Source organism: Mobula hypostoma, chromosome 6 (genome assembly GCF_963921235.1).
Source record: "Mobula hypostoma chromosome 6, sMobHyp1.1, whole genome shotgun sequence".
In the NCBI taxonomy this organism is placed as follows: domain Eukaryota; kingdom Metazoa; phylum Chordata; class Chondrichthyes; order Myliobatiformes; family Myliobatidae; genus Mobula; species Mobula hypostoma.
This window is the reverse complement of record NC_086102.1, coordinates 34,241,924-34,263,923: the sequence shown is the minus strand read 5'-3', so window position 1 is coordinate 34,263,923 and position 22,000 is coordinate 34,241,924. Positions and strand designations below refer to the sequence as shown.

Here is a 22,000-nt window from a genome sequence, read left to right as displayed (position 1 = left end):
TGTTACGTGTATCAAGGAAGCACAACAAAGGCACGGCATACTAAAGTAACTGAGAAGACACTGGGACAGTCAGTCTTCGCTCAAACTAAGCATGATAATAAACTTGCTCCATCGGTAGAAATTGCCATCTTCTTAAAAATAATGGACACAAAGGTCTTTAAAGATGAAGCGAACACCTGGGTCGCCCCACTACCATTCAGAGAACCATGCCAGCGCTTGCCAAACAACAAAGAGCAGGCAGTCAACCGGTTCACATCGGTTCAACGGAAGAAATTACTGCGAAGCCTCTTCCGGTGATGCCTACACTGAAGAAGTTTAAATCTTCTCTTCGACAGGAGTTCAGTGAAACCATCTCTCACTGCTCCCCATCTGTAATTTCTTTGGCTCTTCAACTTTTCGACCACATTTTGTCTCCTATCATTTCGGATCTCCACCTCCCCCTCCCACTTTCAAATCTCTTACTAGCTCTTCTTTCAGTTAGTCCTGACGAAGGGTCTCGGCCCAAAATGTCGACTATACCTCTTCCTAGAGATGCTGCCTGGCCTGCTGTGTTCACCAGCAACTTTTATGTGTGTTGCTGTATATGTTTGTATTTTTTTATCAACAGTTTTTACCATATGATGTTAATGTGGAAGAGTGAATAGTAAATGGTTAACCTTACTACAACTCTTCCTTCATTGGCTCCAGTTTAGCTTGGTGTTTAGTCAGAGTTTCAGCACACTGCACGAGTACACTACAGACTCTTTTGAGGAAGTGTCAAAACAAATTGACAAACATACAGTGGTGGATGGAGTGTACATTGATATTAGTAAGGAGTTCAACAACAATCCCCATGGTAGGCTCATTCAGGAGGCATGGGATCCAGGAAAACCTGGCTGCATAGATTCAGAATTGGCTTACCCACAGAAGGCAGAAGGTGGTGTTCTGCAGGGATCTGTTCTGGGACCCCTGCTCTTTGTGATTTTTATAAATGACTTGGATGAGGAAGTGGAAGGGTGGGTTAGTAATTTTGCAGATGATACGGATGTTGGTGGTGTTGTGAATAGTGTAAAAAGTTATTGTAAATTACAACAGGGCATTGATAGGATGCAGAGCTGGGCTGAGAAGTGGCAGATGGAATTCAATCCAGAAAAGTCTGAAACGGCGAACTTGAAGGTGAAGTGCAAGGTTATGACAAGATCCTTAACAGAATGGGGGAACAGAGAAATCTTGGAATCCACATCCAAAGATCCCGCAAAGTTACCGTGCAAGTTAATAGGGTGGTTAAAAAGGCATCTGGTGTGTTGGCCTTCATTAATTGGGTTATTGAGTTCAAGAGTTGTGAGGTAATGTTGCACCTTTATAAAACTTACACTTGGAGTATTGTGTTCAGTACTGGTTGCCTCATTATAAGGAGGATGAGGAAGCTTAGAAAGGGTGCAGAGGAGAATTACCAGGATGTTGCCTTAGAGAGCCGGTCTTATGAGGAAAGGTTGAGCGAGCTAGGGCTTACCTCTGCAGACTGAAAGACGATAAGCTATGACCTGATAGAGGTGTATAGGATGATAAGAGGCATTGATAGAGTGGACAGCCAGTGCTTTCTCAGTGCTTTTCCCAGTGTAGAAATGACTAATATGAGCGGGCATAATTTTAAGATGATTTGGAGGAAAGTATAGGGGGATGTCAGAGGTTGTTATTTTTTTTTACATACAGTATGATTGGTGCTTGGAACGCCCTATTGGGGTATAGTAGTAGAGGTAGATGCATTAGAGAAATTTAAGAGACTCTTGGATAGACATTCGGATGAGAAAACCCAAGAGGAAAGCATTCGATTGATCTCGAAGTACATTAAAAGGGCAGCACAACATTGTGGGCTGAACAGCCTGGATTGTGCAGTGGTGTTCTACAGTATGTTCTATATTTACAGCTGTTCTACAGCGTGCTTTTTACTTGTTATAAAGGCCTCCGTTAGTCTTGTGAGACCATGGATCTGTGCCTGGAAAGTCTTCACTCTCCAGGGCGCAGGCCTGGGCAAGGTTGTATGGAAGACTAGCAGTTGCCCATGCTGCAAGTCTCCCCTCTCCACGCCACCAGTGTTGTCCAAGGGAAGGGCATTAGGACCCATACAACTTGGCACCAGTGTCGTCGCAGAGCAATGTGTGATTAAGTGCCTTGTTCAAGGACACAACACGTTCCCTCGGAACTCACGACCTTCAGATCGCTAGTCCAATGCCTTAACCACTTGGCCACGTGCCCACACTTGTTAACATTTTGAAATATAAGCTGTATATCAACTGGTGCAAAAGATGTATAAAGGGAGATTATTTTGCAAGGAAGTTTTATATTGTAATTTGCTCCACGAAACCAGAAGTTAATTCAGTACTGCAGCAAACGGTGGTCCCTTTAAACCTGGAGTGTTTTCATTTTAATAGATTTTCAAAAGGGAACCTTTGGAAGTCTTTTAAAGCTGTTCAGCTGGGAAATATTTAGTGAGCTCGAATGGCCGGCAGTTTGTTAGAACCGAAGAACGAGACCCTGTCTTGTATGTGGAATATCCGGCTTAAAAGCTTTTATCGGACAAAAACACTCTGGTCATAAACAAATAAATAATTTCAAATTATATCATTTGTAGCGAGTGACTGTAACAAATATCATCTTGTTCATTTGTTTTAAGTTCCCACATTGTATTTGTTAAATTCAGTGATTTGCTTTTGTAAGTTTTTATTGGCTCGTATTGCATTTTTATCTGAATGATGTATATAATGCTAAACTTACAGGAAAGCATGACATCAATGTTCCTTTCCAGGATTTGACTCTTGCCGGATGCAATGAATTTCTTGGGGTGATTTGTAAATAACATTTTCTAGTAACTTACATCATATTAGTGGATATTTTTCATTTCAACTTTTGGTGCTAATTAATCCCAGAAGAGCAAAAACACAGACCGTTTCAATTTAGAGCTCCATTCACTTTTGTTCAATTTTGTGGCCATAGTAAGAGTGGAAATGAAGAAGGTTGTGCAAGCCATTTTCATCTGGGGACATCTGCATAAACACTGAAGAAAAATGTTGACCTTAATGAAGCTCACTTAAGCATTAGGTTAAGATTTGTCATTAAGTTTGTGGAAATCCACTTAGCACTCGGTGCCAACATGCAGTTGGGCTCCATTGTGTGTTTGGCCAATAGACTGTCCTATACAGCAAATAAACTGCCCTTGAGAGACTGATTAGCAAAACTGGCTGAAAACTTGACCCTTGTAAGTAGATGAGTAGGTCTTCAGTCTGAGCCATAGAGTTATGGAAAAGTACAGCACTGAAACAGGCCCTTTGGCCCATCTAGCCCTGCTGAGCCATCTAAACTGCCTACTCCCATTGTCCTGCACCAGGTCCATAGCCCTTCTTACCCATATCATCAATGTACCTCTCGAAACTTCTCATAAAACTTGAAATTGAGCTTGCGTGCACCACTTACACTGACAGCTGGTTCCACAATCTCACGACTCTCTGAGTGAAGAAGTTTCCCCTTAGACTTTTCACATTTCACCCTTAACTCATGACCTCTTGCTGTAGTTCCACCCAACCTCAGTGGAAAAAGCCTGCTTGCATTTACCCTATCTATACCTCCCATAATTTTGTATACCTCCATCAAATCTCCTCTCAATTTTCAGTTCTCTTCAGATTAGTCCATGCTCAATTTCAGAATTTGGATATTGCAGCACAGAAATACAGAGGATTCTCTGTCATACCTGTTAATGGTACTGCAATGTAGAATATGGATGTTAAAATGTTTCATACATTTAGTTCATGCAGTGGGGATGAATTTCATCCATCTCATCTCTTTCCTTTCCTGTCACTCGCCCTGTCATATCAGGGCTATCATTTTTGTGTGAACAAAACCTAAAGTCCAACAATAGGCAGAATTTAATTATTTGCTCCTACTGGGAGAAAACTGCTTTACAATGTAAAGTAAATATATTTTTAGGTTAGATTAGATTATGAGGACACGCAGTCCTCTTTTATTGTAATTTAGTAACGCATGCATTAAGAAATGATACAATATTCCTCTGGTGTGATATCACAGAAACACAGGACAGACCAAGACTGGAAAACTGACAAAAACCACATAATTATAACATATAGTTACAACAGTGCAAGCAATACCGTAACTTGATGAAGAACAGGCCATTAGCACGGTAAAAAGTTCAAAGTCTCTCGAAAGTCCCACATCTCACGCAGATGGGAGAAGGAAGAAAACTCTCCCTGCCATACCCGACCACAGTCTGACTCTGAGTCGTCCAAAAACTTTGAGCTCTGACCGGCCCTCTGAGCACCGAGCACCATCTCTGCTGAATGCTTCGACCCCAGCCCTGGCTGCCAGCAGCAGGCAAAGCTGAGGATTTTGGGGTCTTCCCTCTCGAGATTCTCGATTGCACAGTAGCAGCGGCAGCAAACCGGGCATTTCAGAAGTTACTCCAGATGTTCCTCCATGCTCTCACGCCTGTCTCCATCAAATCAGAATTGTGCACGGCCCCTATTTAACAATACAATATAATTTCACCAGAGAGGCTACGCACGCTGCGTCGTGCCGCCATCTTCTCCTCCTGCCTTTCAGTTTTCAGTTGCTAACCTGGTTTTCAGTGTAATTGGGCAATAACCCTTACCTTTGCTCTTGCCCTTGTTGCTATCTGGCCTTTCTGAGCTCCAGGTCATGGCTGAACTTTGCAGTGTGCAGACTAGAGGAGTGTGTGGTGCTGTCCGTGCTCAGTTATCCAATCCTTACTACAGTACGTTCAATCATACTCCATAGAAGAACTAGACTCCCATGATTCAAAGCACCTACAATTTGTTGGTAACCAGAATGCTGGATCATTTGAAATATTCATAAATGTTAAACAGGACAGTGGGTGGAAGTTCCCTGTTCTCGGAATCATGCCAAGGGACTTTGGGACATTCTAAGGACATAAAAAGGACAATAGGAGATATTTTACAGGTTATTTCAGTGTAGTTATTTCACAGTCCTTATTTGCATGTATCCGAGAAATTGAACCAAACCTTGGTTTACAATGTCATCTGAAAGATGGTGCTTCCTTATGAATTATGAAGAAAGCAAGGCAGTGCCCCTACTTCCTTAAGAGTATGCAAAGGTTTGGCATGACATCTAAATTTTTGACAAACTTCTATAGATGTGTAGTGGGGAGTGTATTGACTGGCTGCATCACAGCCAGGTATGGAAACACCAATGCCCTCGAATGGAATATCCTACAAAAATTAGTGGATATGGTCCAGTCCATCATGGGTAAAGCCCTCCCCACAATTGAGCACATCTACACGAAATGCCATTGTAGGAAAACAGCATCCATCATCAGGGACCCCACCAACCAGGACGTGTACTGCTCTCACCGCTGCCATCAGAAGAAGGTACAGGTGCCTCAGAACTCAGACCACCAGGTTCAGCAACAGTTATTAACTCTCAGCCATCAGGCTCCTGATCCAAAGGGGATAACTTCATTCAACTTCACTTGCCCCATCATTGAAATGTGCCCACAGCCTATAGACTCACTTTCAAGAACTCTTCATCTCATGTTCTCAATATTTGTTGCTTATTCAATTTATTTATTTTTGTACTTGCACAGTTTGTTGTCTTTTGCACACTGGTTGAGTGCCCAAGTTGGTAGTATCTATTATGAATTTATTGAGTGTGCTGCAAGAAAGTAAATCTCAAGGTTATATATAGTGAATTATATGCACTTTGGTAATAAATTTACTTTGAACTTGACCAATGTGTCCAATATAGCAGCATAGCAACTTGTTTATATCCTCACAGCATATTTCAACCTAGTAAGGTATGCATTCTGAATCTTTCACAAGAAAGATCCTTTATCTTGTATTAAGGGTGAAATTTGTGTATCAGGACTTAGATCTATAACTTTTGCAAGGATCATTTTGAGCTTCTGATTGCATCTTACTTCACCTTCCCTTCCCATTCCCACTATGACCTGTTCGTCCTCGGCCTCCTCTGGTGCCAGAGAGGCCGAATTCAAACGAGAGGAACAGCACCTCTTACTATATTTTCATAGCCCACAGCCCATTGGTGTGAACAATTAACTTTTCATTTTCAATAACCCACTCCCCTGTATTTTTTCTCCATTCCTACCAACCTACTTAGGTTCTCTCTCCCATGTGCCCATCAGATACCCACCTTCTCCCCTGGCTTAGCCTCCATATCCTATTCCCTATCTGGTTATATCAGCTTAACATTCCTTGCTTATCCAATTCCAATTTCACTTATCACTTTCTAGTTTCTGTCTCTGCCTTTCCACTCCACTCCCTCCATCTGCATGTTGTTGTTTTCTTTCCTTCCGCATTTGTATCTAAACTCCAGCCTCCTCATTTCCCCCAAACCTGGCTCTGTGAGCCCATCACCCCCTACCTCATCTGGTTCCATCTATCACCTACCAGGTGCTGCCATACCTCTCCCTCTCACCTCTTTAAACTGGCGTCTTCCTTCGACTCTCTCAGACCTGATACAGGGTCATATCCCAAAATGTAAACTATTCCTTTGCCTCCACAGATGCTGCTTGACCACCGAATTCCTCCAGCAGTTTGTTTTCTCATTGATAGTTATGGTAGTCTTATGGCTTATTACTCGGGAAGCACAGCTATTGAAATGTACATGAATTTTTATGACAGAAGATTTGTATGGTCTTGGACATGAAAGCGTATTTGAAAGCCACACATTCTTGTGATTCATTCAAAGCCAATTTTTCAGAAGAAATATACTAGAGATGATGGAAAACTGAAATAAAACAGAAAATGCAGGAAAAGGCAGAGGTGAGCTGCCACTTTAAACCATTGCTGTCTACTGGTACAAGTATTCCCACAATGCACTTTGATGTTATGTAGGGAATTCAAAGGCGTAGACCAAGTGGTGATGAAGGATCGGCAACAGATTTCCTAATCAAGATAGAGTGCACATTGGAGGAAAATTTGTGGATGGTAATGCTCCCATGTGCTTGTTGCCTTCCATGTAGGTTCTAAGTTTGGAAGGTGTTGTTAGAGTACCCTTGTGGTACACATTGTGGATGTTTCACACTGCAGCTGTTGTGGGACATCAACCAAGTGCTCTTTTCCTGCTGTTAAATGAAAGGGCTAATGTTGGAGCTTGTCTTGTTGGATTTGTAAGCTTTTTGACAAATAGAGTCAAGCAGTTATCTTATTTCATTTAAACAAATAAGAATACATAGATGATTGGCGTAAATTATACATTGTAAGATTTACTGTGAAGGCGTTTAGATATGCAGTTTCTCAAGTTACATTTGGATGCATGGTTCCTAAGAATTTTCCATTTGGAAGGCATTATTATATAAATCATTATTAGGGTGCGTGAACCATGGTCAGTCTGTGAATTGATTCTGTCACCTTGTAATACTTTTAAATTTCCCTTTAGGCAATATACCATCCGGTACAGAGAAAAAGAGCGAGACAAGAAATGGAAGTATCACTTGTGTCCAACAAGTGAAGCAACAATAGACAATCTCAAACCAAATACAGTTTATGAATTTGGGATACGGGTTACTAAAGCAAAAGGGGATGGTGTTTGGAGCAAGCCCACAATCTACAGCACTACCATAGCTCGTAAGTTACCTTTTGAGTTATATTTGACATTACCGATAGTATATTATTTTATTAATTATGCCTTTTATCATTCATAAGGATTTCATTAAAGTTGTGCTTAGCAAAGTACCTATTTTTGGAGGTGTTAACTTATGTTGTTGCATAATAAAGACCAATGATTACCTAATGCTTGAAGTTGCTAGCCATTTAGGTGAGTCATTTATCAGAATTTGGGCAACCGTTAGTTCTGTTGCTTATCAAAGACCCGTTGCAACTCGGTTTCATGCTGCATTGTCCAGTGTCTTTATATCTGATCTGAAATAAGAGTCATTTGGAAAATAGATATATGCAGTCCCTTTAAACAAGAGAAAATCTGTAAATGCTGAAAATCCAAGCGCAAAACACACACACACACACACACACACACACACACACACAACTGGAGGAACTCAGCAGGCCAGGCATCATCTATGGAAAAGAATGAACAGTCGATGTTCTTACAGTCGATGTTCTTGATCAGCGGTCCCCAACCAACATGCAAAGCATGTGCTGCCGGGCCGCGAGGAAACGATATGATTTGGTGATATGAGTCAGCTCCCTGTTCTTTCCTTGTTCCCTGTCATGCACTGTTGAGCTTGAACGCAGGCGAGGTCATTACCTGCACGTCATCCATGTCAGCGTGGGAAGGAGATCAACTCCTCGAGCTTGCAAATGATGGTGGGCTGAAAAGTATGTTTGACATAACATCTCTGCCGGCATTCTGGATCAAAGTCAAGGCTAAATAATCTGAGATAGCCACGAAAGCACTGAAGACGTTGCTTCCATTTCCAACATATCTCTGCAATGAATGTAACGAAAACTAAATTGCAGAATAGACTGGACATAAGGAACTCCCTTCGAGTATCGCTGTCTCCTATCACCCTTTGATGGGACCGTCTTGTTGCAGGGAAACAAGCCCAGGGCTCCCACTGATTCAGCGATATTGGTGCATTGCAATGATTTTATATGTTCATACGGGGAAAATATGTGCTGTGTGTTTAATATCCAAATGTTACTTAAAATGTTATGATGCTATTGACTTATAAGTGACTTATATAACCATATAACAATTACAGCACAGAAACAAGCCATCTCTGCCCTTCTAGTCCGTGCCGAACGCTACTTTCACCTAGTCCCACCGACCTGCACTCAGCCCATAACCCCCCATTCCTTTCTTGTCCATATACCTATCCAATTTTTCAGTAATTGATAATATCAAACCTGCCTCTACCATTTCTACTGGAAGTTCATTCAACACTTACTTCAAGCTCCCCTGTCCTCCCCTGATAATTGACTTATCACTATATTCATGCAAGGAAAATATGCGCTGTGTATTTAATATTAAATTTGTTAGATAAACTCTTTTAGAAACGAAATTGAATGTATTAGCCACTTATCACCTATATTCCGGTCGTGATTAACACCACCCACCCCCCCAAACAGAATCGCCAAAAAGGATTTGTAGAAAAAAATTGGCACATACATGCATGCGCGCACATGCACACACAGGTGCCCGTGCAAGGCTTCAAGGTCATGGTAATCTTTCTCAGGGTTAACACAACGTATTTGACTGCTACTCTTGTCCGTTGGCAACCCTACCCCCCCTCCCCACGGAGTCTGCCGGTCCGCAAGAATATCGTCAATAATAAACCGGTCCGCAGTGCAAAAGAAGTTGGGGACCCCTGATCTTGATGAAGGATCTGGATCCGAGACGTTGACTGTTCACTCTTTTCCATAGATGCTGCCTGGCCTGCTAAGTTCCTCCGGCATTTTGTGTGTGATACTGTCCCTATAGATTACTTTTGGTGAGCATTTGTATCCAGTTGCAAGAGTTCATCACTCATGTTCAGCAGGTCATGTTGATTCAATATGAGAGAAGAATTCATAAAACTGACAGCATCACATGAAACTATATTTACAAAGAATAAGTGATCCACTGGAATGATATACTGAATAGTTGCACCTAATAAAACTGAAAGACAATCAAGCTCACAAAAGATAAATGCAGGGAAGAGAAATAAGAGTGAGCAAATGGGACTGATAGGAGCTAAAAGGGATTTGATGGGCAGAATTGTGTATATTGTGTACTCTGTGATCAATTATCAATGAGGAAATAGAGTACTGTGTTTCAGATTGTTTATTTAAGGTTAATTTAATTGACAAACATGTGCTTTAAATATCTGAAGTGCAATGTGTCACGTATGATTATTGTTTTGGTTAGCTCAACCGAGAAGCACAAAAAATGACCAAAGTGAAAAGAAATTATTAAATAAAGTTGAAGTAAACTTTAACAGTGAAAATTCCAAGCATCCAAAGAAACCTGAGGTATGTTGCTTTGTCTCTTTACTATCTGTCACTGTATGTGGAAAACCAATCAAAATATATTAAGTTTCATTAAAATGCTGCTAATAACTTGAGAATGATTTTATCATGAAGTCACATTTCTTAAAATCAGACTTCTGCAAATGAACAAAAATTACATTTCAGAAATAACAGATTCAGCCTTATAATTTTTAAGTATGCATATTGATTGGAAATATTAAATAGCTCAGAACTGCAAAGAACTTTTTCTGTCAAGATAGTCAGCTTCTGTATTCACATAAGAGAATCATTTATTTCATTCCAACCAAACGAAGCCACTGTCAACCTCACTTGGGAACTCTGCATAACTGACAGGTAAAAATGAAAGAGTATCTGTTTTGGATTACACAAGACTACATGGTAATTAAGCTGTTCCAGATGGCATTCGAAATAGTGGAAAAGCATTAAAATTTTGTTCCTCAGTGTTAAAGCCAGATCTTTTTGTAGTACCTTGTAGAACCTCTTACTTTGCTTCCTGATTGATTGCTTTGGCTACTTATACAACTTTTTTTCATATCTTCCACATTTTGTTATTTGGATTTGTTCAGTGGAGCAGAAGGAGAGGGGAAAAGGGTTATTATTTACAAAGTATATTTTGCATGACAAGAAGAAAATGTTGGCAACAGTGCCTCTTGCACTAGGTCATAAAAGGAGTCTTTTATGTTATTCAGTGTAAAATCCTTTCAAATAATAATTGAACCTTTGTTTCTATTAGACTGTGCACTATTTTATGAGAAGTCATGAATGATTCATACGCTCTTTTAAATCTTATGAATGAGGTGTAACATCATGCAGAACAAAATCAAGTCATATTATGACCAAAATCATTGCGTCTGCCAGATGTTTATGCAATAATTTAACGTTTGAAGTTTCAGTGGTAAGTTTCCTCTAGGTCTGAGTCCTGATGAAGGGTTGACTCTTTATTCCTTTCCACAGATGCTGCCTGACCTGCTGAGTTCCTCCAGCATTTTATGATTGTTACTTGGGATTTCCAGCATCTGTAGAATCTCTTGTGTTTAAAACTTCCTCTGAAGTTGTTTATTAATAACTTAAATGAGAAATTACTGCGAGCATAGTACTAATCAGGTTGGATACTGTGATTTGGTGCAGTAAAATTGCTCCCTATTAGAAAAGAGTAGACATTTTGCAGCAACTGTCTTGTGGTGTTTTCATTGAGGGGAATTATATTAGGTGAGACCATGTTTTGAATGTCCACTATACTTCCAAAGCAGTACTATGAATTCTTATACTGATTTCCTTAGGCTGTGTAGACTTTGGTGTACATTTACTTAAGTAATATTTAAGTCACTAATAATGTAAATAAGTTAATTCTTCTTTTTTAGGAGCAAAGAGCACTCAGTTTCCTACTACCACATTTTTAGTCTTGTCAGGACATGCTTACTGCTGTTAACGTGGGTTACTTTCCAAAGTCATGGTAATAATGCTTACCTCAAACTGAAGGAATGGAAGCCTAGAGGTGGCCTATCCTGGGTTAGAGGTCTTCCTGGGTATGTGAATGTGTGGGCGGAGGGAGGGATGGGAAAGGGGCATGTTTTTCTGCTGTTACCACTTGTGTTGTTCTGTGGAACGTTGCGGGCATGCTACGTTCGCGCCGGAAATTGTGGCAACAGTCTGAGCTGCCCCAGCACACCCTTATGTGTGGATGTTGTTAACACAAATGACAAATTTCACTGAATGCTGCAAGTACATGTGATGAATAAATCCGAATCTGATTATGATATTAGAGAGGGAATTCCAAGATATCAATCAATCCAGCAGTGGTAGAATGCCTACATCAGGGTAATGTTGTTTGACACGTGGTTGCTGTTCTTTTCCTTCAAGGTGATGGGGAAAGCAGAGTTGACAAAACATTGTGTTATAACCACCATATGCCACTTTTGTTGTAGAAGGGTCCAAGTTAGGAGAAACATCAATCAATGTTGAGGTCAGATGATCTTGTAGTTGCACTCATCCATGCCAGTGATTAATACTTTATCGTGCCGCTGTTGAGATATATAGATGGTAATGAGGCTTTGAGATGTAAAATGGCAAATAACCAGTCTCTGCCATGCTTTTGCTGATCACATTGATGAGGCACTTCCAGTTTAGCTTCTGGTTAGGAGAGCTTCTCAACATGTTCAGCGCTGACTGCCTCCCTTTTGATCGCTGCGGAGGGAGTCAGTGAGTGGCCTATCACTGTGTGGCTTGCTGTGGCAGGCGGGTAGGCCTCTGCCTTTTGTGGTGTCCCTCTCTTTCAATAAATGTCAGTTAATTCATAGGATGGTATCGTAGTTCTGTGTTTATGGATTGGACTATTGCATTTATGGTCTGTGGATTTTTTCGAACTTATGGTTTTATATTCTGTGTTTTTTATCGCCTGTTCCTTTTCTGTTTTGTTGTGTGAGAGGAGGGGTTGATGTTCTGTTATGCTCTGTTAGTCTCTTTGTGCGGGGGAGGGATTGTATTTTGGGGGGCCGATGTTCCTGTTCCATTTTGTGTGGGAGGAGGTATATTTTTGGGGGTTAATGATCAGGATGCTATTCTTCTTTGTGTGGAGGATGGGTTTGATGTTTTTCTCTGAGAACTTGCAAGTTCTTTCTTTGTTTCATAGCTATCTGGAGAAGACAAATTTCAGAGTTGTATATGGATACAAACTTTGATAATAAATTAACTTTGAACCTTTCAAACTTGTTTGAAGCTGGAGGATTTGGCAATGATTAAAGGGAGATATCTCGTCTTCCTCTTGTTGAGGCCATTGTTACCATGATACCTTTGTGGCAGAATATTACTGCTATTTATCATATCAATTCTAGCAGAAGTTGTCCATAGAAACAATTACTTAGAATTTTCAGGGAACGTTCTGAGTTTTGACTTTATGTTGGAGGAAGAGAAGCTCACTAATGAAGTTGATCAAAATGATTGAGCTGTGATGAGACTTCACAGAAATTTCTCTCATGATATCTTGGGTCTATGCCAGTAGGAGTTTTACATTGATGTCAGATTTTCTAACTCTCTTTAATGCAATACTGAGGGATACTTCTCTTGTTTTTCTACTGGCATTTAATTTTGCATCAAGACCCTGATACGGTTTGGAAGGGACACAGGATGTAAACTGGATTAAATGACTGCATATTTCATTACTAATGACTTGGAGGTGCCTGGTAGTACAGTACTGTAATTGGTCAGGACATGTAGCCTTTTAACCACAAGATAACCAGCCAGATTCCATTGTCATAGCTGCTGTGGACATCTTCAGTAGAGTTTCCTTAGTAGTATACCTGACATATTTTCAGTATCTAAAGCAATTTGCATTTTTTAACATAAAAACAAATGACAAATGCTTAGTAGGTCAGGTAAACCTTGAATTCAACAGAGTTCATGTTTCAAATCAAATACACTAAACCTCAACTCAATAGTATCTCAGTAAATAAATTAATAAAATGAACTTGAGAAAAGAGAAGTTAATTTCAAGTTACAAAGAGGGTAAGGTGGGTGGGTCAAATGGCTCATCGCTGAGAGGACGAGGGCCAGAGTTGCTCTTTGATGAAAGTGCTTGGGACTGTAAACACTGGGTCTATCTTACTTCTAGTAGTTAGATGAGTTCAGTTCCCCTCAAATATTTCCACATAAATATTGTCAAATGGTAAATTTAGAAGCATTTCAAGTGTAACTGAAACTGATGGTCAACATGTTTCTACTTCAGCCTGTAACTTTCCTATTTGTTGAAAATCAATGAGGAAAATCACAAGCTGGCAAGTGAATGTGGAAAATCCCTGGCACATTTATCAATCCTACGCTCGTTTTGAGAAATAATACACCAGCCACACTGGAAACAAAGGCTCGCTCAGAAGAGTAGTGAGAGTACCAGTCAGATGTGAAACTGTCTCAAAGCAGAGATTTCTCAAAGAAAGCTGAATTAATGCAACATCTAGAAGGGAAAACAGGTTATGGCACGTTAATAGAACTATATATTGGCCAAAAAGATATAAATGAAGCCTTGAAAAGGACTTAAAACAGGGAGAGAAAGTTTTGAGACGGTGTTTATCCATAGGAGGTTGGGTTGAAAGTGAATAAGGCAATATTAGAATATTGTAGCCAATTATGGAGCTTTTGTGATTAAATTGTAATTGTACTTATCTATAAGAAGTTGACTTGTCATCTTATAGCTGTGAATGGAGAGTTACATATTGTGCCCCTGACCTGGTTTCAGCTCTGTAACCTCTGCAATGTAACACATCCGCTTAACACATCTTGAAAACATCGAATATCTTTGTTGGCATGAAAGAAAGCTGATGTGAACAACCTTTTGCTATAGAATTCCCAGCGGTAATATTTTTAATGGTCTGAAGAAATTTTAGTAACATTTATATTTTTGGAATTACTATAATATGCTTGGACTAACATTCATTGTAAAAAAAAACAATAGCAGATGGTACAAAAATTCCAGGCAACCAACAGATGTATAGAGTTGGCAAATAAGATCCTGGTTTAACTTTCCTTGCAAAACATAATTTTGACAAAAATCAATTTATTGTATTAGTTTTAATTTTCACTGAAAATGGTTGATATTTCTCTGTTTAAATAAATAAAATGCAGCTAATTGCACTTGGTGACACAAGAGTAAAATTGGAGCAAAAGAAAACTGGAGGATGTCGGTAGGTCAAGCAGCATCTGTGGAGGTTGATGTTTTTGGGCTGGGACCCTGCATCAGGATGATGAGTATGGAGAGAAGGTGGCCACTATAAAGCAGTGAGAGGGAAGTGTGTAATGACTGCTGGCAAATAGTCATTGAACACTACAGAACAGAAGCAGACTCTTCAGCCCATCTAGTCCATGCTGAAATATTATTCTGCTTAGTCCTTCGGTACTGGATAAGTCATGGGTAGAACCAGATGGTGAGGAGCAAGGTGGGATAGGGAGATGGGGATGTGCGGGCCAAAGGCTGGAAAATAATGAATGGAACTGGATAAGTTGGGATGATGGACAGGTAGGTCCAGTATGGGGAGGGTGAGTTGAGAGAGAGAGAGATTGGTGGGTGTTGGCTGGAAACAGATAAGCAGGAAGAAAAAGCAGATGTTGTCAGATGGGGGAGCAGATGGAAGACATAGGGGCTGAAAAATGATGTACAACCAGGTATGGAATGGTGGGCCAAAAGAGAAGAAACTCAGCTGAATAGGTGTGTTTGGTGACAGACAGACCGAGCCATCTGGGGGAGGGTGATGGATTGGGTGTGGGAGTGGAATGGAAAAGTTGAACAAATGCGGAGAAACCTAGTTGGATTGGTAGCAGCTGGAGAGGAACATAGCTGGCATGGGTTACCTGTACTTGGAAAGTGCAGCAGTCATACCATTGAGATGTTGGCTACCCAAGTGGAATATGAGGTTTTGTTCATGTTGTTTGCATTTGTCCTCACTGTGGCAGTGGAGAAGACCAAGGCCAAGAACAGGGTGGTGTGGGAATAGTCAGAGGAGTTGAAATGATGTGCACCTAGAATCTCAAGAAGATGTCTGTTGTGGACAGAGAACAAGTCGGCTAGCCTACACTTGGTCTCGCTGATGTTGAGGAAGCCACATCAAAAGCATGCAGTAGGTGAGTTTGGAGATGCATGTGAATCTCTGTCTCACCTGGAAGGGCTGTTTTGGTCCTTGGATGATGGTGAGGGAGGTGGTGTAGGGGTAAAGTGTTGCACCAACTATGGTTACAAGAAAAGTGACAGAGGATGGGGAGGGGTGAATGGACCGGGGAGTCATGGAGAGAGTGGTAGATAGTATGTGGTGGGATCTAGTTGCAAATGGCGAAATGGCAAAAGATGATATGCTGGATGTCAAGGCTGGTGATGTGAAAAAGAAAGGCAAGAGAACTCAGAGTCTGTTCTGTGTGGGGGACATGAGGTTGAGAGCAGTCGTATGTTATATTGAAAAAATGGGAGTTAAAACCCCATTGACTACAGGCAAGGGAAAGCCATATTTCTGAAAAAAGAGATATTTTGGAAATACTGGAAATGAAAGCTTTATCTTGAGAACAGATGTAGCAGAGATAAAGAAATTGAGCAAAAGGGATGACGTCTTTGTAGGAAACAAGGTGGGAAGAGGTGTAGTTGAGGTAACTCTAAGAGGGATTATAGTAGATTTAGGTGAATAGTGACTCCTGAGATGGAGACAGAGAGATCAAGAAAGGGAAAGGTGTCAGAAATGAACCAAGTAAATTTGTATGCAGGCTGGAAGTTAATGATAAAGTTGATAGAAATGAAGCAATAAACAACACCAATACAGTCATTGATTTAGTGGAAAAAAAGAGTTGGAGAGTGCTGGTAGTGTAGGTTTGGAAAAGGGAATGTTCTAAGTAACTAACATCAAGATTGACAGAGCTGGGACTTGTGTGAATGACCAAGGTGGCTCCTTTAATTTGTAGAAGGTGGGAGCAGTTGAAAGTGAATTGAAATTCTGCATGGTATTGTCTATCATCATCATTATCGTTATCAGTACGTGCCGTATGACATGGGCAATCACGGTCTTCCATCTGTCTTTAATCTTTAATCCATGACCATGATTGTTCTTGGCAATTTTTTCTACAGAAGTCGTTTTCCATTGCCGCCTTCTGGGCAGTGTTTTTACAAGACCGTGGACTCCAGCCACTTTCAACATTCTTCAGAGATTGTCTGTCTGGGGTCAGTGGTTGCTGAATCAGGACTTGTGATATGCACCAGCTGCTCAGACAACCATCCACCACCTGCTCCCATGGCTTCATGTGACCCTGACTGAGGGACTAAGCAGGTGATGACCTTGCGCAAGGGTGACGTACAGGCTAGTGGAGAGAAGAAGCACCTTACATCTCTTTCGGTAGAGACGTATCTCCACCCCACTCTCCTGGCGTTGCTTATACATAAATGATAAATTGATAATGGATGAGGAGCTATGGATTAAAGCCCAAAATCCAGGTGTTACACGTACCTTTGAACATGGGATCTCATGACTGACCATTTGAAATGCATTGAATGGTATGATAGTTATGAATTAAACTTGCTGCAGAATGCTATGTCTCATCCAATTTAATTTCTTATTACACTGGTGAAGAGATGCCCTTCTGAACACCGCTGTTGTAATGTTTGAGTTACTGTCGCCTTCCTGTCAGCTTGAACTAGGCTCAGATCTCGTTAACAAGGCATTTTCAAACACATAACTTCTGCTCACTGGATTTTTTTTTTGTTTTCCACACAATTCAAGATAAACTCTAGAGACTGTTATGCATGAAAATCATAGAAGATCAGCAGCTGCAGAGATACTCAAACCACCCTGTCTGGCATCAACAATCATTCCACTGTCAGTCATTTAGATCACATTTCTTCCCCAGTCTGCAATTTCATCTGAACAACAACTGAACCTCTTGACCATGTCTGCATGCTTTCATACATTGAGTTTCTGCCACGTGAATAGATAATTAGATATTTGCATTAACGAGCAGGTGTACCTAATAAAGTGTCCTCTGAGTTTATGTCCAAGTCCCTATATACTATGAAATTAAATGATAGAGCTGAAATGTGTGGCACTTCACAGAAAGATTGAATGGTGGCAGTATGGAAGGAGATCATTGAATCAACTGATGTCATGACAGCTCTATATAAGAGCAAATCAGGTAGCGCCACTTCCCTAAATCACTGTAAAATCCTTTCCATTACTTCCTTTCAATTGGTGCGGTTGAGTCCTGTTCCGCTGCTTCATCTGGCAGTGTATTCCAGACTCCAATCAATCAATCACTGTGTAAATATATTTTACACATTTCACTTGTTGCAATTTACTTTGATTCTAAGTTCCCTTGTTCTTCAGCATTCCACAGAAGGTGGAATACCTTTTAGGAATTTAAAAGCTTTTAGTTGATCCTTTATTATCTATTTTTTTCCAAATAGAGCAATGCTAGCTTCTCTATTCCATCCATTTAACATAAAATCCTTTATCCCTAGAATCATTTTGGTAAGTCTCATCTTTGTCCTATATAAAGCAAGAATGGTGTATTACGTATAAACCAGAGTTACATTGGAGTTTCAGAATCCGATATGTATTTGGAACCATTTTTTCAAACAATTTTCCTACTTTCTATAAAACGATAAGACTTGGGAGCAGGATTAGGCCATTCTGCCCATCGAGTCTGCTCCACCATTCCAGCATGGGTGATTTTTCTTCCTCTCAACCCCATTCTCCTGCTTTCTCCCCATAACCTTTGATGCCCTGACTAATCAAGAACCTATCAACCTCTGCTTTCAATATAACCAATGGCATGGCCTCCACAGCCATTCACCACCTCTAACTAAAAGAATTCTGTCTCATCGCTGTTCTAAAAGGACATTCTTATATTCATAGATTTAATGTTCATACTCAACTTTGTGTCTTTTTTAAAGCAAATGCTTTGTTATCTGCTTATCTTCAAGATAGTTTTATGGACTTAGAATTGATTCTGAATCCAAAGGTTCAAGTAAATTCATTTGGAATAGACATCAAAACTCTGAATGTTAGCCAAAGTTAAATGATTTAGATTTGGATTCGTGTGGTCCTGTTCAGAGAATCTTTTGGATTCCCTGAAATTGGAAAATACTCACTTTCAATTCAAAAGCAAAAAATAAACTGTCTGATAAGAAACAAAATTTCTGGAAATTCTCGGCAAGTTGGGCAACATCTGCAAGAAGTGAAAGGCAATGACCTGGAATGTCACTTCTGTTTTTCTCTTTACTGATGAAGACTTTTCAACATCTCACATCAAAGTTGCTGGTGAATGCAGCAGGCCAGGCAGGAAGAGGTACAGTCGACGTTTCAGGCCGAGACCCTTTGTCAGGACTCAGCATCTTCTGTTTTTATTTCCTGAAACATTGGTTTCTCCATCTGATTTTTCATGATGATTTCTTCATTGGTTACTATTCTAAATCAGGCAGTATCTCTGGAAAAAGAAACATAGAACATAGAACTGTACCACACAGTACAGGCTCTTTGCCCCACGGGTTGTGCTGACCTTTTAACCAAATCCAAGATCAGTCTTACACTTCTCTCCCACAGAGCCCTCCATTTTTCTTCCACCTACATGCCTATCTATGAGTCTCTTAAGTGTCCTTAATGTATCTGCATCTACCACCACTGCAGGCAGGGTGTTCCATGCACTCATCGCCTTCTGTGTTTAAAAAACAAACCTGCCTGTGACATCTCCCCTATTCTTTCCTCGAATCATCTTAAAATTATGCCTTCTCATATTCGCCATTTGCCATTTGGGAAAAACGTGTTGGCTGTCCACTCTACCTATGCCACTTATCATCTTATGCACATCTAACAAGTCATCTCTCATTCTCCTTCATTCCAAAGAGAAAAGGCCTAGCTTGCTCTACCTTTCCTCATATGACATGTTCTCTAATCCAGACAGCATCCTGGTAAATCTCCTCTGCCTCCTTTCTAATGCTTCCATATTCTTCCTATAATGAGGTGACAAGAATCGAACACAATTATCTAAGTGTGATCTAATCAGAGTTTTATAAAACTAAAATATTAACTCGTGGCTCTTGAACTCTCACCCTCCCCACCCATTCTGAAGCCCAAAACAACATGCACCTATGAACTTGTGCAGCAACACTGAGGGATCTATGGTCATAGGCCCCAAGGTCCCTCTGTTCCTCCACACTGCTAAAAATTCTGTATTAGCCTTGCACTCTACCTGGACGTTTGATCTTTCAAAATATTTCATTTCATATTGTTCCATGTTGAATCCTATCCACCACTTCTCAGCCCAACTCTGTGTCCTACCAATGTCTGATTGTAACCTTCAGGGGTTTCCTACCTGGGGTCCACAACCCTTCACTTAATAGTAGGAGTCAATGGCATAAAAAAGGTTGGGAACCCCTTTTCTACACTATTAAATCCCGCCACCTTTCATATCATTTACAAACTTACTAACCCACCCTTCTACTTCCTTATCAAAGCCATTTATAAAAATCACAAGAGCATGGGTTCAAGAACAGATCCCTGCGGAACACCGTTAGTCATTGATCTCCAGGCAGAATTCGCTTCATCTGCTACCATCCTTTGCCTTCTGTTTGCAAGCCAATTCTGAATCCAGTTATCAACGAAATTAATGTTTCTGGTTTGAGACTTTCATCAGCGTTTTTAGAATATATCAATTGTACACTCGTGCTACAAGATAAAGGCCAGCATCTCAATAAAAGCTGCAGAGAGTAAAAGGCTACTGAAGAGTAATTGTATAGTATATGCTGAATCATAAATATTGTTTTACAATACTGTTTTCCTTTATAACATCTTTGGAAAATAATTAGAATGGGATTTCTTACAGATATAACTAACATCGAATGTACATGTTGACACTTCCCTATACTTTTTTGCAGAGAGAAGGAATTGTCAGGTCATTTTGTGGAAACTTGTGGGCTCCTCACTGATTTTTAATTTATTGATTATAGATTATGCCCATTGGTTACATATCCTCTTCTTCAAAGATGAAGTTATTAAATATCAACATGATACTCTTACACATTTTTGAATAATGGGGTGAAAATATGGTCCAGGTTATTACATAGATTTAAATTCCATAGCTGTTCTGATGAATTTTGAACTTGGGCCTCTGGGTTAATATCCATGAGCTACTCTTCAACCTTTATTGATCTGCTTGTTCAAGGTACCATTCCACCATGTGGATTTATGTATATTTACAGTCAAGTGTCTCTTCAAGGATATAATCCATTGGTTACTTCTTTATGTTAAGTGTAGGCAGCTATTATGTTATATTGCATTGGTTACTTTTTTATGTTAAGTGTAGGCAGCCTTTTTCATAGCATCTCTCTGTCAATGTACAGCCATGCATTATCTTTACTACCTTTTTATCTACTGATATTTTGACACTTTCTTTACTTTGCATGGCTATTTTAAAAGAGAAAAGTTAGTAGAATTGAAAGAATAAAGAATATGATAAGAACAGCAAGGAAAGAAAAAGTTGCTCAGGACATTAGACCATAAGACATAGGAGCAGAATTAAGCTATTTGGCCCTTCAAGTCTGCTGTGCTATTCCATCAGGGCTGATTTTTTTTTTTATCCCTCTCAACCTCATTTGCTGCTATCTCTCCATAACGTTTGATGCTCTGACTAATCAAGAACCAATAAACCTCTGCTTTATATGTACTCAGTGACATTGGCCTTTGCAACCATCTGTGGCAATGAATTCCATTGACTCACCACCTTCTGGCTCAAGAAATTCCTTCTCCTCTCTGTTCTAAATAGACATCCCTTTGTTCCAAGGCTCTTCCCTCTGGTCTGAACTCACCCTGTATAGGAAACATTCTTGCCACATCCATTCTGTCTAGGCCTTTCAATATTTGAAAGGTTTCAGTGAGATCCCCTTCATTCTTCTAAACTCCAGTCTGTAGCCCAGAACCATCACATGCTCCTCATACATTAACCCTTTCATTCTTTTTCTTTGATAAGGGGCTCAAAACTGCTCACAATACTCCAAGTGCTGACTGACCAATGCCTCATAAAGCCTCAGCATTACATCCTTGCTTTTATATTCTAGCCCTCTCAAAATGACTGCTAACATTGCATTTGCCTTCCTTATCACCAACTCAACCTGCAAGTTAACCTTCAGGGAGTCCTGCCCAAGGGCTCCCAAATCCCTTGGCATTTCTGATTTTCAAATTTTCTTCCCATTAAGAAAATATTCTGTGCGTTTATTCTTTCTAGCAAAGTGCAAGACCATACACTTACTTACACTATATTCCATCTGCCACTTTGTGCATTCTCCCAATCTGTCTAAGTCCTTCTGCAGACCCCTTGCTTTCTCAACACGACCACCCGCTCCAACCATCTTCATATCGTCCACAAACCTGGCCACAAGGCCATCAATTCCATCATCCAAATCATTGACATGTAATGTGAAAAGAAGCGGTCCCTGCAGAACACCACAACACCACCAGAACACCACAAGTCACCAGCAGTCAACCAGAATAGGCTCCCTTTCGTCCAGATCTTTG

The 22,000-nt window shown here is 40.3% G+C and overlaps 1 protein-coding gene across 2 annotated transcripts in view; it reads left to right on the top strand.

Annotated features, from left to right (window-relative positions):
- The window catches only part of LOC134347920 (target of Nesh-SH3), a 347,223-nt gene that overhangs the window by 90,177 nt on the left and 235,046 nt on the right, over positions 1–22,000 (top strand). For both annotated transcript variants that reach the window (XM_063050550.1, XM_063050549.1), the window contains exons 5-6: positions 7,426–7,613; positions 9,853–9,956. In XM_063050550.1, coding sequence (XP_062906620.1) covers positions 7,426–7,613; positions 9,853–9,956 — 292 coding nt within the window. The remainder of the gene's footprint in view (positions 1–7,425; positions 7,614–9,852; positions 9,957–22,000) is intronic.